The sequence below is a fragment of the Populus alba genome, chromosome 12, assembly GCF_005239225.2.
Source record: "Populus alba chromosome 12, ASM523922v2, whole genome shotgun sequence".
NCBI classification, from domain to species: Eukaryota; Viridiplantae; Streptophyta; class Magnoliopsida; order Malpighiales; family Salicaceae; genus Populus; species Populus alba.
In genome coordinates, this window is record NC_133295.1 from 9,618,893 (window position 1) to 9,633,255 (window position 14,363).

The following is a 14,363-nucleotide window of genomic DNA, read 5'->3' on the forward strand; positions in this document are numbered from 1 at the left end:
GTCTTTTTTATCTTTTATTTTTTTTAATGCCAAAAAATAAATTGGAATGAAAGTATAATTTTTTAAAACATAAAAAAATTAAAGGTCAAAATGAGTTGCAACACTAAATTATTTCACAAGTAATATAACTACATATATTCAAGAATCATGGAAGCGACATCATTTTGATGCTTCTAACATGCATGTTACCAAAGATACCCTAAAAACCTGGGTTGTAAAAACATATAAATTTTTAACTTTTTAAAAAAATTTATCATGTAAACGCTATCATAAAACCAAATACATTTGCAGGCTATTAGCCTATTTCATACGACAAAATGGATCCATTAGCTGAACAAAACGAAAGAAAACAAAATCAGAGAAGGCAGAGAAATGTCCTGTGCAAAAGTGTTCATCCAACAACCTATGAACCTTCACTTCTTTCCATTACAAAATTTTACCTCCAACAACATTCCTATATTTACCACAAAAGAAAGGAAAATGAGGGGCTTACATTTCCCCCCTCTAATCATCTATTACCTAATTCAAAATTGTAGGCGATACACGCCATTTAAGACTTCAAAACTGTGCACGCATGCCACAAAAAACTTGGAATATATAGCTGCTGCCTTCATTGACTTGCGAAAAAAGCCACCTTCTTTTCCACATTCCCAGCCACTATGGCAAATCCTCATAAACCATCAAAGCTGTTCGCCTTTTCCAAGCTTGTACCTTGCAATTATGGGTCATCTTATTATGTCCAACTTCCCTCTATTTGCTGGGAAATTGAGTATCCTACAAGAAAGTGACAGGCCGGCATTCTTAAGAGAGATAAAAAAAGAAATGGCATGGATATTTTTTAAATATAAGTTGTCACAGGTTTGATAAATTTCTTTTTTTCTTTTTCATGTTTTATATTTCTCAAAGAACTTTCAGAACGTCAGTAATCAGAAACTCAATAAATTCACAGTGATGTAACTCAAGTTACAGAACACGGAGTCATTACTGCAATGATAACATAAGTCATTTGCTTCTACTGATATAATGAACTTGTTAGAGTCTTTAATCGATCAATTGCACGCTTTATTATGTGTCTTTCTTCTATTGGCACGTTGATTTCCTCTAAAGACTGCAAAAACAACGAAAACATGAGATGACATGCATTAAAAACTAATAACATTAATTCTCAACACATAATTTCCAATGTACGAGACAGTATATTCAATGACCCCTCAAAGTCAGGAAAAAACAGAGGTTAATTTTTCTACCACTCAGACAAGTTTTCTGCTGAGACCTTACAGTCATGTCTCCAAGTATCCATAATCATAAACATCATGCTTTAAAGAGTCGAGCCATGCAGATATGAGGAGCTTTCGATCCACAGCTTTCCAATAATATTTTCTACTATTAGAAATGCCCCTTTATGTACATAGCTAAACATGATATCCAGCAAGACCGATATGCATATTTGATTTAAAAAAGGCCAGCCAGACCTTCAATCTCTCCTCTCTCCCCTTAAAATGGTGAATTCTTTTCCTTAGTTGATAAATCTTTTGTAATACAAAAACAGAGAAACATAGAACATGGACAAGAAACGCCTGGGAAGCAAAATTATACCTGTAAAGAGCATATGCTTCGTGAAATATGGTCAATCTCTTCCTTGTATAAATAAAGAATTTGCTGAACCTTAGCTTCCCTTTGCAACCATAGTAAAACAGAAACAATAGCATTTATAATACTTGAGCTCCCCTTGGCATAACAGATATGATCACCAGATAGAAGTGAGAAACTTCTTCCATTAATCGATGACCCCATCACGTTCAACACAAGATTGAGAAGTTTGTGACTTCTATCAAACAGGATAAAGCTAGGCAGAAGATAATAACGACGTGTTTGTCCATGGATGGAGCTCATGCTCTCATCATCATCTTCTGGAAAACACTGTTAGAGAAGTGAAATATTCTCATTTCAATAACTAAAAAATCATTGAGGGTTGCTTGATGTCTATGAAGCAAATTCACAAAATTTAGTACAAAATAAGAAAGATTAAATATCCAGCTCACAAAAAGTAAAAGGGAATTCTATATAGAAAAACTTCATCATGACCACGGAAACAACTGCTAAAATGTATTTTGTTCCATGAAACCTGGAAATTAAATGAAGATTCCTCGGCCAATAAATACTCTACCCTCCTCATTGGAAAATTTAAGGCCATCATATACAAAAACAGGGGAACTGCACAAAGATCTATGCCATAAAGAAAACAATGAAGTTTCAAAAAGCATCCCAGTTCCCATCACAAAAAGTATAAAGGAAACTAGATCAAATATCATTGACTTCACAAAGATTTAGGTTGCCAGGGTTAAGACTCAAGATACACAAAGCTGTACCATATAAAAGGAACCAATTTCATATCATCGTCTTGCAAGACCTTAAGTATTTATTGATATGTCAAACATCAAATATCCTAATGGCAACTCAGCTTTTTTTCTCTCAGAGAAGGCAGAAGAAATAGTGCTGCAAGCAGCACTCCAAAAGAAAAACAGACATTGATACAAATACAACAAAGAAAAGAGGAAGGTCTTAGTAAAGAAGAAGGAAATCAGGACAGTTGTTTAAGGGTAGGAATACTTACATGTGCAACATCAATGAGATATGCTGAAAGGACATTGCTTAAAGAGCAAATACTTTGTTCAGAAAGTCTTGTGGGCTTAGAATCCAGTGCAATAAGCATTCTGAGCATAGCACAAGAATTGTCCAGAAATGGTTTTAATGACTGAAAATATGAAAAAAGGTGTCACCATTGCGCCTCATGAATGACCCATCACGAGTCAAGCAAACAAGATATTGCAAACAAAATTCTACCTTATTTCGTGTTCACGTTTTGAAATAAAATGAAATTGTCCAACAGAAACCTCAGAAGCCCAAAAACAGGACCATCTATGTAAATAACAAAATTGCATAAAAGTCAACCAACTTACTATCTGCTCTAGTATTACTTTCTCTAGAATCGCAAAAATTAGAGAATTGTCACCCATCTGCGACAGGCATGAGCAAACAACACTGGTCAATGATTTAAAAGTTGCACGATTTGAGGTCTTTATATCTCTCTCCGTGGCAGGAAAAATATTTTCTGCAGACATGAATCTCCTTGTCAGACACAAACTACATTAACTATTGATCCAAAATTGCTTGCCAAGGGAGAAATCATTCTGAATTTACCAGGAAAAACTTTGAAACGTGAAGCCAAAGTGATTAAGAAGCTGATGAAGTCAGAAATCTGAATATGGCCAGCTTTGTAGGTTGAATGTAAAACCTCTATGATCCTGAATAACATAAATGGATCCAACTCGTGACCTGAAATATATCAGAAAAGAAGATTTGAGATAAACAACCTTATTAACAGTCAGAACTTAGTTTTCTCTTTCATGAGTATCAAGTCCTCCTTTAAAGTTTAATGCTTACAACAACCATCCAAAAGCAACAACATTTCTTAAAAAACTCATTAAAGAGGTATAAGGATCAAATATATAATATGTTTATAATGATAAAAGTCCATTCTAATGGGAAGAAATGTTGAAGGAAAATGTTGTCATCATTAAATTGCAAATTGTCAACTAAACTGTCATTTCAAAATAAGTAGTCTTTCAATACGAGCTAAATCAGTGGAAGACATTCTGTGCAAGGTTTCATGCAGAAGTCTTTTTATTGTCCCCACAATGAAAACTTTTGCACCTTAGGGAACGCAAGACACTACAAGAGTGACAGAAGCAAGCATGGGTTCAAAGATATTGGATCCTTGCTAAAAGTAGCAACGTGAATTTTGGTAGATTAAGCAATGCAACATCTTGAAAGTTCATATCAAGTTCAACAAAATGTTTTATGTCAGTTCCAAAATAAAGAATCAATTCGGGGAAAACTAAAGGAAGTTAGGGACTACAGTGAGGGGAGAAACACACTTACACAAGCAGCAAGAAGCAATTGACTTCAGCAAAGTTGAATCCAGTTGAGAAAAATAATAAAGACAACAGATAGAGAGTTCTTGTGAATCCTTGGCAAGCCTTAAAAAAGGACCATAACATATGTTCCCTGCTCAACAGAAAACGAGTATGGCAATGAACCAAATAATGGACCTCCCATGGGCTTGTAACCAAGCATGGAATTTATCAGGAAATATCAGCACTAACCTTTGTCTTGATCTGTGCTGTAGAACTCTTTCAGCAAGCCTTGCATATCATCATACAACAATGAACGTTGCCCCAGGCGAAGTAGAAGATGCAACACAACCTGTGAGAAGAAAGCAATAAAAAATCACCAAGTTTATGCATTAACTGAGCTGCCTGTAAACTTGAAAGCAAGAAGAAAAGCAAAACCTAAATATTGATGACATGAGTAAAGATTTCATCTTCAACAACTACTCTAAATACCTTGGAAGAGGATGAGTGCCGGTCGCCTAGCAGAATGAGTAACATAGGCAGCTCTCTTATCCAAGTAATCTTGTAGTCAAATAGTCCTGAATCATTGACATCTGTGCACAGCAGATCTTCTTGCTGCAAATTTTGCAAAAGGTAAGGAATAGAAACGATGAGGATATCTTCTAAGGAGGCCAGGAATAAGCCTCTTTAATGCCTGAGGAGTTGAACATACAGAAATGATCATTTCTTCAATTGCAGCAAGGCAGGCTAATTTTACTGAAGACTCTGGACTGCAATCCTGGAATGTCTTTGTAAATGCCTGCAACAAAGATATGATTGTTTAACATCTTCATTACCACCAGATCTTACAGTTCTCTACAGAACATGTAGAGTTTTGAAGAGAAAACTATAACCAAGAACCCCGGACATGGTGACAAAAGACAATCTCATAAAGCAAGAGAGACATCAGCCAACATAATTTACTGAAGACAAGTTATCAAGCAAATTCTTAAAGAATGATTCAAACCTGGAGAAGGCGATTCTTCCAATTTCCAATCAACCGTGACACAAGTTTTGGGATAAAAGGAATCAGTGTGGACATCTGCTTTTCTCGAACTGCTTTGTTAGATCGCACGTTACTGCAGCTCTGCATAAAAAAAGATGCAACAAATCAACAAAAAGTAAATAAAGGTACTGCTTCCAAATCATCTAAAAGTACTCTTTTTAAAAAATATCTGAAAATCTCCCCAAACAGCGGTGCAACTCAGAGTGATTCTCATTCCTTTTCCTTCATACTGTTCTACTATGAAATAATTTGATAAGGAAAGGAACATATTAATTTGAATTATCTGGTCCAAGATCCAAGGTTTCCTAGATTAACATCTTTTCTGCTAATTCAAGTAGTTTTGACACGCAGGAAGCACACCTTTTCAAGCAATACGTACTCCACAAACGTTAGAAATTTCTCAAATAAGACAGCAGGTGGGCAGATCCATTCACTTAAGTGCATAAATATTTCTGTAATTACAATGTTCAAGATAACATATCTGTCATCATCCTGCAAGCAAGCAAAAAGAAAAAGTTAAGGCACACGAGCTACTATAACAACTACAGTTACAAAGACATTTCTGAGACAAAAGCTTCCTTGTGAAAGGAAGCAAACAGGAAGTTACTGCAGAGAAATATGCACCGTAAAAAGTGTTTGAAAGCGAGGAAACCATGGGATGGAAAAACTTTTTGAGTTATATCTCCACTTGTTTGGTTGAGAAGAAACAGAAGTGAGGATGTAGAAAGAGGCAATAAACTTTTCTGAAGGCTTCCCCATATCTTATCCATCAGTAAGAGGCAATAAAGTTTTTGATGGCAGATACATTATCCTTATATAAAATATGGACCTTTTGTTTTGCATCCCTTTCCCTTTTTTTCAACCAAACAGAGGAGATATACTTGGAAACAAAGTCATACCTTTTCTGAAAGGTGATGCATTGGACTGAGGGGAAACACAACTAGTAACTTCTTCAGCAGTACTGATGAGATGCTTTGATCAAGAGGTGGTGATTCGAGATGACCTTGCTGAATACCATGGATAAAGAATGTGACTGCAAGATCTATGCTCCGAAGTATGTTAAGCATGCAATCAAATGATTGTGCATCTAGTGAGTCGTGAAGTACAGGGAGAAAATCTTGGAAGCAATTGACTAAAACTGGTACAAGGTCTTTCAGCTTCTTGATAATGACGGAATATTCTACACAAACAAAAACAAAACAAAAGAAGGTAAAGGCTTGCCACATTTTACTATTTTAAATTACAGTTATAACACAAACAAAGGGCATAAAAGGTCACACAGTTGTGCATTGAATATTGAAAATATGCCACTCAGCCACAATTATTTATTATCAGAAATGAATGGATTTCTCCTATAGCATGGCAGCGAGAACTACCAAAGTGGAGCTAACAAGTAAGCAAAACAAAAAATAGCTACCATTGCTAAATATTAAGTAAAATTGAACATAAAATCTTCTGGTGCAAGATTAAGCATATTGTTTGTACAGTAACATAAACATATTTCCATGCAGCAACAGTTGAATGCTGGTAGCAATGAGCCTGTCACTCTACAAACCCATAAAGAAAAGTGACGGCGAGGTGTTTAGACATACCTGCAAATACTGTAGGCACATCAGGCTCAAAAGCTTGCAATATTTTCTTCTCAGGGATATTCTGTGAAATTGAAAAAAGTGTTATCAGAAATCGTTAGGCAAATCAAATGCAAGAGGCTTAGCAAAAGAACACAAGTATAGCAAACCTCATAACACAATTGGACACAAGAATAATCCATCCCTGAAGTTGTTCTTTAAAACTATAATTTTACTTTTCAATATGAAGAAGATAATTCATATATTGAAGAGTTCATTTCATCTTCAATGTATGCCATAGGCATGTCGCAGAATAACAAATTAACCAAAGCTCCGGAACCATATCAATGAGCCACCAGTTCTATGAGATGCGTATTGTATTGAACATACTATTGTGCAAAATAAGAAATCTCTTGTGCCAATGGAGACTCACTATGAGGGTCATTGGCTGAGATCTTCCATGTTTGCAAAAGTAATAAATTATCCATGTCTATCTAATCATGTATTTATATGCGATCTGAAAACCAACTACAGATTTCATTATAAACTTCCCCAGAGCTCATGTTTTCATAAATTGTCAACCGATTCATGTAAGACATCCAACATACAAATGCAGTTTAAACTGCTTATACAAACAAAAGATCCACAAAACTGTTACAATGAACTAAATCATCTATCACAAATTGCTTATAGACCACTAGTGCTTAAAATTTCTGCTACTATGACCACAATAACAACTGGAAAATTAGAGAACTATCTTCCAGAGTATGATGGTACAATCATGCATAGCTGAGTGTAAAATATGACCTAACAGTTTGTACCTGATAGAAATTTTACCAAAATCATTAGGATGTTAAAAGGAAAACAAACGAGTTTTGCAAGTGATTCTCAGGGAGCACCTTCGCAGGCAGGTTAACTTCTTTACTTGATGGCAACAGCAACAAGCATCGCACCAAACCAGCAAGAGCATTCTTCAGCTTGACTTTGTCTTCTAAATAGAACTGGTTTTTCCGAAGAATATCTTCATAATTTTGAAGTATCTATTAACGACACGTCCAGCAAAAAAAGCATCAAGATGCAAGTAGAAAAGAATGATAACCATATCAACTAAAGTTCATGAGGTATCATTTTGATGGCAAGTAAGCATTTGGGAATAGCATTATCTTAATTCATATCAAATTTAATATGAGGTTATTTTGACAGCTCAGCGGCATATATTTTGCATGAACCTAAAATGACAGCATCTACCAAACCATAAAGGGAGGGAATCAAGAATATTCAAAAAGCAAGTAACCCATCAAAGATTTGATGAAAAGAAGGATATCCAATAAGACCCAGTCCAATAAGCAATTGCAACACCATATTAGAAGCTCATGATATTATCATGCACTTGTGTGCCACATGAAAATCTCTCCATTACAGTTTCGTTTCAAATAACACTATGGTTCAAGTCTTTCACAATGAAGAGATGACTGCAGAACTTTGACAATGGCATTCGGACCCTTATTCACATTGCGCTAGCCACCATGAACAAACAAAGGGTAGAACAGATACAAAACAAGTGGGTTCTCAAACACCAATAATAAAGAAATGCACTCCAAACATTTGAATATCATGAACAAATGAAGATACCTTTTCAGCATACGAGAAAAATGAAGGAGGATGATATTCAACAGCGAGATCAAAAAATTTGAATGCCATAAGTCGAACGTCAATTGCTAAATGTGTCATTGCATTAAAAATGTAAGCCATCATTAACGAAATGACAGGTCCTTGATTATCCTGCACATGCAAGGATAGAGAAATAATGTCCAAGGAAGGGATAAATTAATGATGATAAAGAGTGATAAAATAGCAATGAAACTGACAGAATGCCTCATAAAAATGAAAAATGACCTGCAAAAAAAAGAAAAGTAATTGGAAACAACAAACCATTACAACCTTGTGACTTAGATGTTGTACAGGATACATCTGATTTGAAAAGAAAATCACAAATCTCTAATCTCATCAAAAGTAAAACTAACATCTTCTGTTAAAAAATAGTAAATTTTTATTATCCCCTAGTCTCAAACTCCATTTGCCAGTCCACCCTCCAACAGAAACCGATAGCACCACTCCTATAAGCAGTATTCTGGCTAGTTATTGAATCATACAAGCAACTGTACCACTAGATCAATCTATTAATGTCTCAAAGCTCACTATTAGAATATTGAGAGAAAAAATAGACCCCCTGTTATTTTTTAAATTGAAAACTTTTGGAAGAATCCTTCTTTCTCATTTTAAACAATTACTAAAGCTAGCTATATCCAAGAACCATGACAGATTAATTTAGGCATTTTGAGTATGCCAATCCTTAGATGAAATTTCCATCGTCTGTATCAAGTCTTTGAAAGTCTGCCATTAATACTAATAACTGATTAATATGAGTGCATAGTCATGGCATTGATGTATGATATGGCTCTTCCCTTTAACCACTTTCCATGTAGGGTTTGCTCTCAAGATTCAAACAAGAGGGCTCGTGCTTTACCAATTGTCATTAGGATATGCAATGATAAGCCGAAAATCTTCCTATTGTTTTTTCCCTATCATTGTCTAACGAAAAAAAACCATTAACATCATGATGATGATAGTTTCATGCTCTTGTGAAAACCAAGAAGAGCAAGAAATACAAATCGAAAACCAAACATTACAAAAGAAAAGTCATACCAAAAATAGACATAATTTTGAATGTTTATAGAATATAACTTATTGAGCCAAGGCTGATACATGTCCTTATAGATTTAAAAGTGTCCAAGCAACCACCCTGCACAAACATGCTAGAAAGAAAAGATAAATTACCTCTTTGCAGCCTGGTAAAATCACTGACTTAAGAAGTTGATATAGGTTTTCTCGAACAGTTTTCTCATCATCACTGATCCGTTCACGTAATTTTTCTATAACAGCATATCTGTGCAATTTAAGCTCTTCTGGATGATTGAGGAATAAATCCTTCATGCCCATCAAGGCATCTTCAAAAGGAAAAGAAAAAAGAGGCTCTGGTCAACAACAAAATTTCCAACGAACGCAAGATAATAAATGCAGAGGCTAAAATATATACAGTAAAAATAATCATGAAAGCAACAAACAGTGAAGTAGCTACCAGATAAACTCAACAAAAGCATTTTGATGAATAAATAGTTTCTTTCTCTTTTAATTACAAACCCAAAACTCTCAAGGACAACCTTTTATTCTAACAGGATATGAAGATATTTAAAGAAAGTACCTTTACGGACTTTCGCATTGTGATGGGATGTATGTTGAAGAAGCTCTTTCAAAGTCAAGCCTTTCTTGCTGACAGCTAAACCTGCTTTCTCTGATGCCACACTCTGCTCCGGAAGAACAATTGCTGCTCATAACACACACACAAAAAGAAACTTCCATTAGTAACACTACTTCATAAAAAGCACAAAATTTTAAGAAGAAACTAAATGGAAATATTTTTTTTACCTTTGGATTTAATTTCTGTGTTGGTAGTATTCTTAGGAGGTGGCAGTTTCCTGCCTATCTTTCGCTTTATTTTCTACAAAATTGACAAGAAAAAAAAGAGAGAGCAAACAATTCAAGTTCACAAGACATGAAATTTAGAAAAAGGAGGGAAAAGAAAGAAACTGTTATTACTCACTTTGAAGTCAATTCCACGCTTTTGCTGCTTCTTGGAAGAACCCTTAGTTTTTGCCATTTTCACTGCAAATTACAGAAAAATAAAAGTTTATGCATCAAAATTACACTTCTGTTAACTGATAATAAATTAAAATTGATAATATAATTCAGAGCACAGGGATTTGAGAACAAACTATTCAGTACGAGGCAAATAGAAGCTGCAAAAACAAAGAAAAACAGCTTGAATTTTTTTATTTTTTTTTTTGAGAGAGAAAACTCTCACAAGGTTCTACACCCCAAGGTTGTCAAAAACGCTTTTTTGACACGACATGGAACATACAATATAAGCTCGAATCATAAAATCGTAAAATCACAAGTAAAATTTTTTAACTAAAAATCATAAAATCACAAATAAAATATTTTAACTAAAATCATAAAACGCAAGTAAAATATTTTAAACAATACAAATATCCAAACATCTTAAAATATATAATTCAAATAAAAGGATATTGAAATCAAACACAAAGGATATGGAGTCTGGACATATTGAAAGTCATGCCTAATTACTATTTAAAGCATAAAACAATTACTCTTTATTAAGCAAAATCATCACAGAAACAATTTCTTGCAAACAAATCATAATTTCTTGCAGCCAAATCATCACAGAAACAATTACTCACAATTCTCAGAAGCTGTACCATAAATATAACACTTAACATGATAGAAGATTCACAATTTGTATTAAGCACAATTTGAATCACAAAGCACTGTATTTTATTCTATATTAAGCATAGATGCATAGATTCAACAAAACAAAAAAACGTTATCTTATCAACACAGAAAACTGGTGTTTTATTCTATATTAAGCATATTGCTAAACTAATGGGGTCTGATGAACATTTTCCACTCTACTAATCCAATCTCCTCGTGTGTCAACAATGGTGGCCATCAAAATATAACTACTAACGTTTGCAGTTTTCTCTGGAGAATTAAATGCAAAATATTAAAAACCTTAAAATATTGAGAACCAGCAATCTTACACCTAAATTCACAGGATACCTAGATAAATTACACCTAAATTCCCTTCACATTCAGTTTTCTCTCAAAATTTCATATAATTAAGAAGCTTAGTTAAAGATAATCTTACACGGTTACACCAGCAATCCTGGAATGCTTCGTTGTCTATGCAGAATTGCAGACTCTGCAACACCAAAGAAAGCAAGATCAAACAGAGCATAGGTGAACATTACAAGTAATTACAACACACAGAAGCAAAAAATTACCAGAAATTACAACACACAGAAGTAAAAAATTACTAGCAGCGGTAAGATAAACACAAATAATTACCCGCCGAGAAAATACCCGGAAGCAAACCAATTAATAGTAGAATACCCAGAAGATAAACACAGATTCACAGAATACCCAGATAATTTTTGTCTCTAATCACCACCATTAGACAGAAAAAACAAAGTTTGGGATTGGAAATAAATTCTTACCTTCGTCTCGCCAAGAACGCTCCGTATCGGGGGAAAGGGCTTTCTTAATCTGCTAAGGAAAGGGGGAAGAAGGGAGTCAGGGAGGGTGGGAGACAGGGACGAAGTCTTGAGTCTTGACTGTGGAGTAACTGGAGTGGACTGTGGAATGTGGAGTGTTTGTGGACTGTGGAGTGTTGGTCACTGAGTCACGGGTGGGGTGGGGGTGGGGGTGGAAAGAGACTGCTGAGTCAGAGCCTCAGAAGGGCATTTCAAAATTTCTGCATTTGTTGAAACTTTTGGTTAACTCGTGAAAACGGTACGTTTTTACCGTTTTTTACCTTCATCAACTTGTAACCCTACAATCATTGTCAGTCACAAAAAGGCAGCTCTAGTTGTATAAAAAAGAAAAAAATCAAGCCCAAGTTTTAAAACCTAAAAACTTAGATTTTAATCTTTTTTAATCCAAAAAACACGAGGAAAAAATCTTATGAATCTCTAAAACCTTACTTTTAACCGTAAAATATATTTTAATCAGATTTAAAATACAAAATTAACCAAATAAAAAATAATAATAGATATTAATCTATTTTTTTAGACATAATTAAAAATAGGAACTGTCTCGTAGTTTTTGATGGTTGGAATTTTATTATCCGAGAACTTTTTCTCTCGTCTTCATTTTTCATTAGCTTTCTTTATCCTCTCTAACATATAAAATTTAAGACAAAATTATAAAAATCTTTAAAAACATGGACTAAAGAAGAAAAATTTTAACTTGAGAGACCAAACCTAACCTTTCCGTGCCTTTTAAATTATGTAAATGGGAAAAGGCTTGGTTTTTTTTAATATTCATATTGGTCCTTGTTCTTTAAATTAAATTTTAAAAAAAAACCTAAAATTCAATTTTATAAAAATTGATCTCTAATATTACATCACAATACTTCACCACATATTAGACACGCAAGATCATGCAAAATTTACCAAAGCAAAAAAAAAAAAAAAAACTTTAAAAATAATGAGAATTAAATTTGAAAGGAAAAAAAAATAAGAATTGTGAAATTGAAAAATAATCAAATAAAAAAACTAACTCAAGTAAAAAAAAAAACAATAAAAAAATTTGAGATCAAATATGACAAAATAGAAAATTAAAGCACGATCAAGTTGAGAAAAAACTTAATTTTAGAACTTATTTAAAATAAAATAAATAGTAATAAAAAAAAAGGGATCAAATCTAAATAGAAAACACTTGAAGGGCTTATCTACAAATATAAAGGGTCATGCGTGGATTTTTACAAGGAAAGAGAAAAAATAGAATTTTTCTTTTTTCATGAATAGAACCAAAGGTCTATGGATCACTTGCATCATCAAAAATTAGATTCACATGCCACCTAAAGGCAATTGACATGTGCAACATAAACGCTAATATTTTTTTTTATTAAAATATCATGTTGCCTTTATGACCGAATAATTATTACAAAAAAAGTAATTAAATTACAAATAAACCCTTGTAGTCAAGCTTTGAGAATTTTGATTCAAAGACAATAAAATCATTACATTGTGCTTGTAAAGGTGAAATACAAACAAAATACTTAGACCATAGTTAAGTGTTTTTTATCTTTTAAGAGCTATATTGTGATTTAACTATGCAAAAAAAATTATAAAAAGATCAAAATACCTCTAATGACTCCAAAAATAATTAATAGATCATGTGAAAAGACTCATTTATCTCCCAAATCCTATCCATTGATTTTCTTGATTAAGGCATATTGGATTTCAATTAAATAAATATGTAATTTCACTATTTCAATCCACGGTTAATTACTTCTTGTCTACAGTAGTTTTTCCATGGAGTTTAGGTTTTTGTTAATTTTCACTCATTGTCCCTTGCTACTCTTTATTATTTTTCAAATTTACTCAAAACTAATATGCAGCAACATGAGTCATGTTAATCCAACATTTCCAACTCAACCCGTCTATAACTATGCTAATCTCAACCTAATTATTGCAGCCCACTCAGCCTTCATAACACAACACTCACCAAAAATTAACACTGTCATACTCGTGTTATTTCAAGTAATGTATGATTCAAATTATATTTTTTAAAATTTTAATTTTTTTATTTAAAATTAATTTTTTTAATATTTTTAGATTTTTTTATATGTTAATATTAAAAATAATTTTTTAAAAAATATATTATTTTAATATATTTTTAAATAAAAAAACTTTAAATCATAATAGTTACCGCACTTCTAAGTATCCTCTTACTAATTACTCTATGTAATAACATAATTTTTTTTCGTTTTAATATACTTCTATTGGGATCTTCTCATATTTCAAATAACACGATAAAATCATGTTTGCGTAATCTAAGTCTTCAAAAATAAAAATAAATGAATAGTTGGGATTAATATTAGATTTTTTAAGTTAAAAAGAAAAAAAGGATAAATTATGTTGGTTGCATACAACTTTCCTATAATAGACACGTTAAATATCTCCACGTCTCTCTCTTAACTAGCTAAACCAAACACCAAAAAAAAAAAAAAAAAATCATTTTCCACATTTTAAACTAGAAGAGCATTAAACTTTCATGTCAAATACACATCAAATCCCGTAAAAGATAAAGCAAAATGTTACTCATGTTGTATATTTTTCTTTCCACCGGCAAGCCATCATTTGGAACTATTCCTGTGAAAGCCTTGAACTATATTTGAGTTATTTATACTTT

The 14,363-nt window shown here is 33.1% G+C and overlaps 1 protein-coding gene across 1 annotated transcript; it reads right to left on the reverse strand.

Annotated features, from left to right (window-relative positions):
* Window positions 1-378: 378 nt before the first annotated feature.
* On the reverse strand, window positions 379-11,888 carry LOC118044583 (uncharacterized). Its single transcript, XM_035052946.2, has 22 exons — window positions 11,663-11,888; window positions 11,314-11,367; window positions 10,189-10,250; window positions 10,014-10,086; window positions 9,790-9,912; window positions 9,366-9,535; window positions 8,160-8,309; window positions 7,427-7,567; window positions 6,552-6,612; window positions 5,859-6,139; window positions 5,320-5,451; window positions 4,921-5,040; window positions 4,627-4,713; window positions 4,407-4,529; window positions 4,167-4,266; window positions 3,943-4,068; window positions 3,202-3,336; window positions 2,961-3,112; window positions 2,615-2,755; window positions 1,597-1,920; window positions 986-1,108; window positions 379-774 (listed from the first exon to the last, which is right to left on the reverse strand). Exons 3-21 carry the CDS (start codon window positions 10,243-10,245, stop codon window positions 1,013-1,015), a joined length of 2,592 nt encoding a protein of 863 aa, XP_034908837.1. The 5' UTR covers window positions 10,246-10,250; window positions 11,314-11,367; window positions 11,663-11,888; the 3' UTR covers window positions 379-774; window positions 986-1,012.
* Between the last annotated feature and the right edge of the window lie 2,475 nt (window positions 11,889-14,363).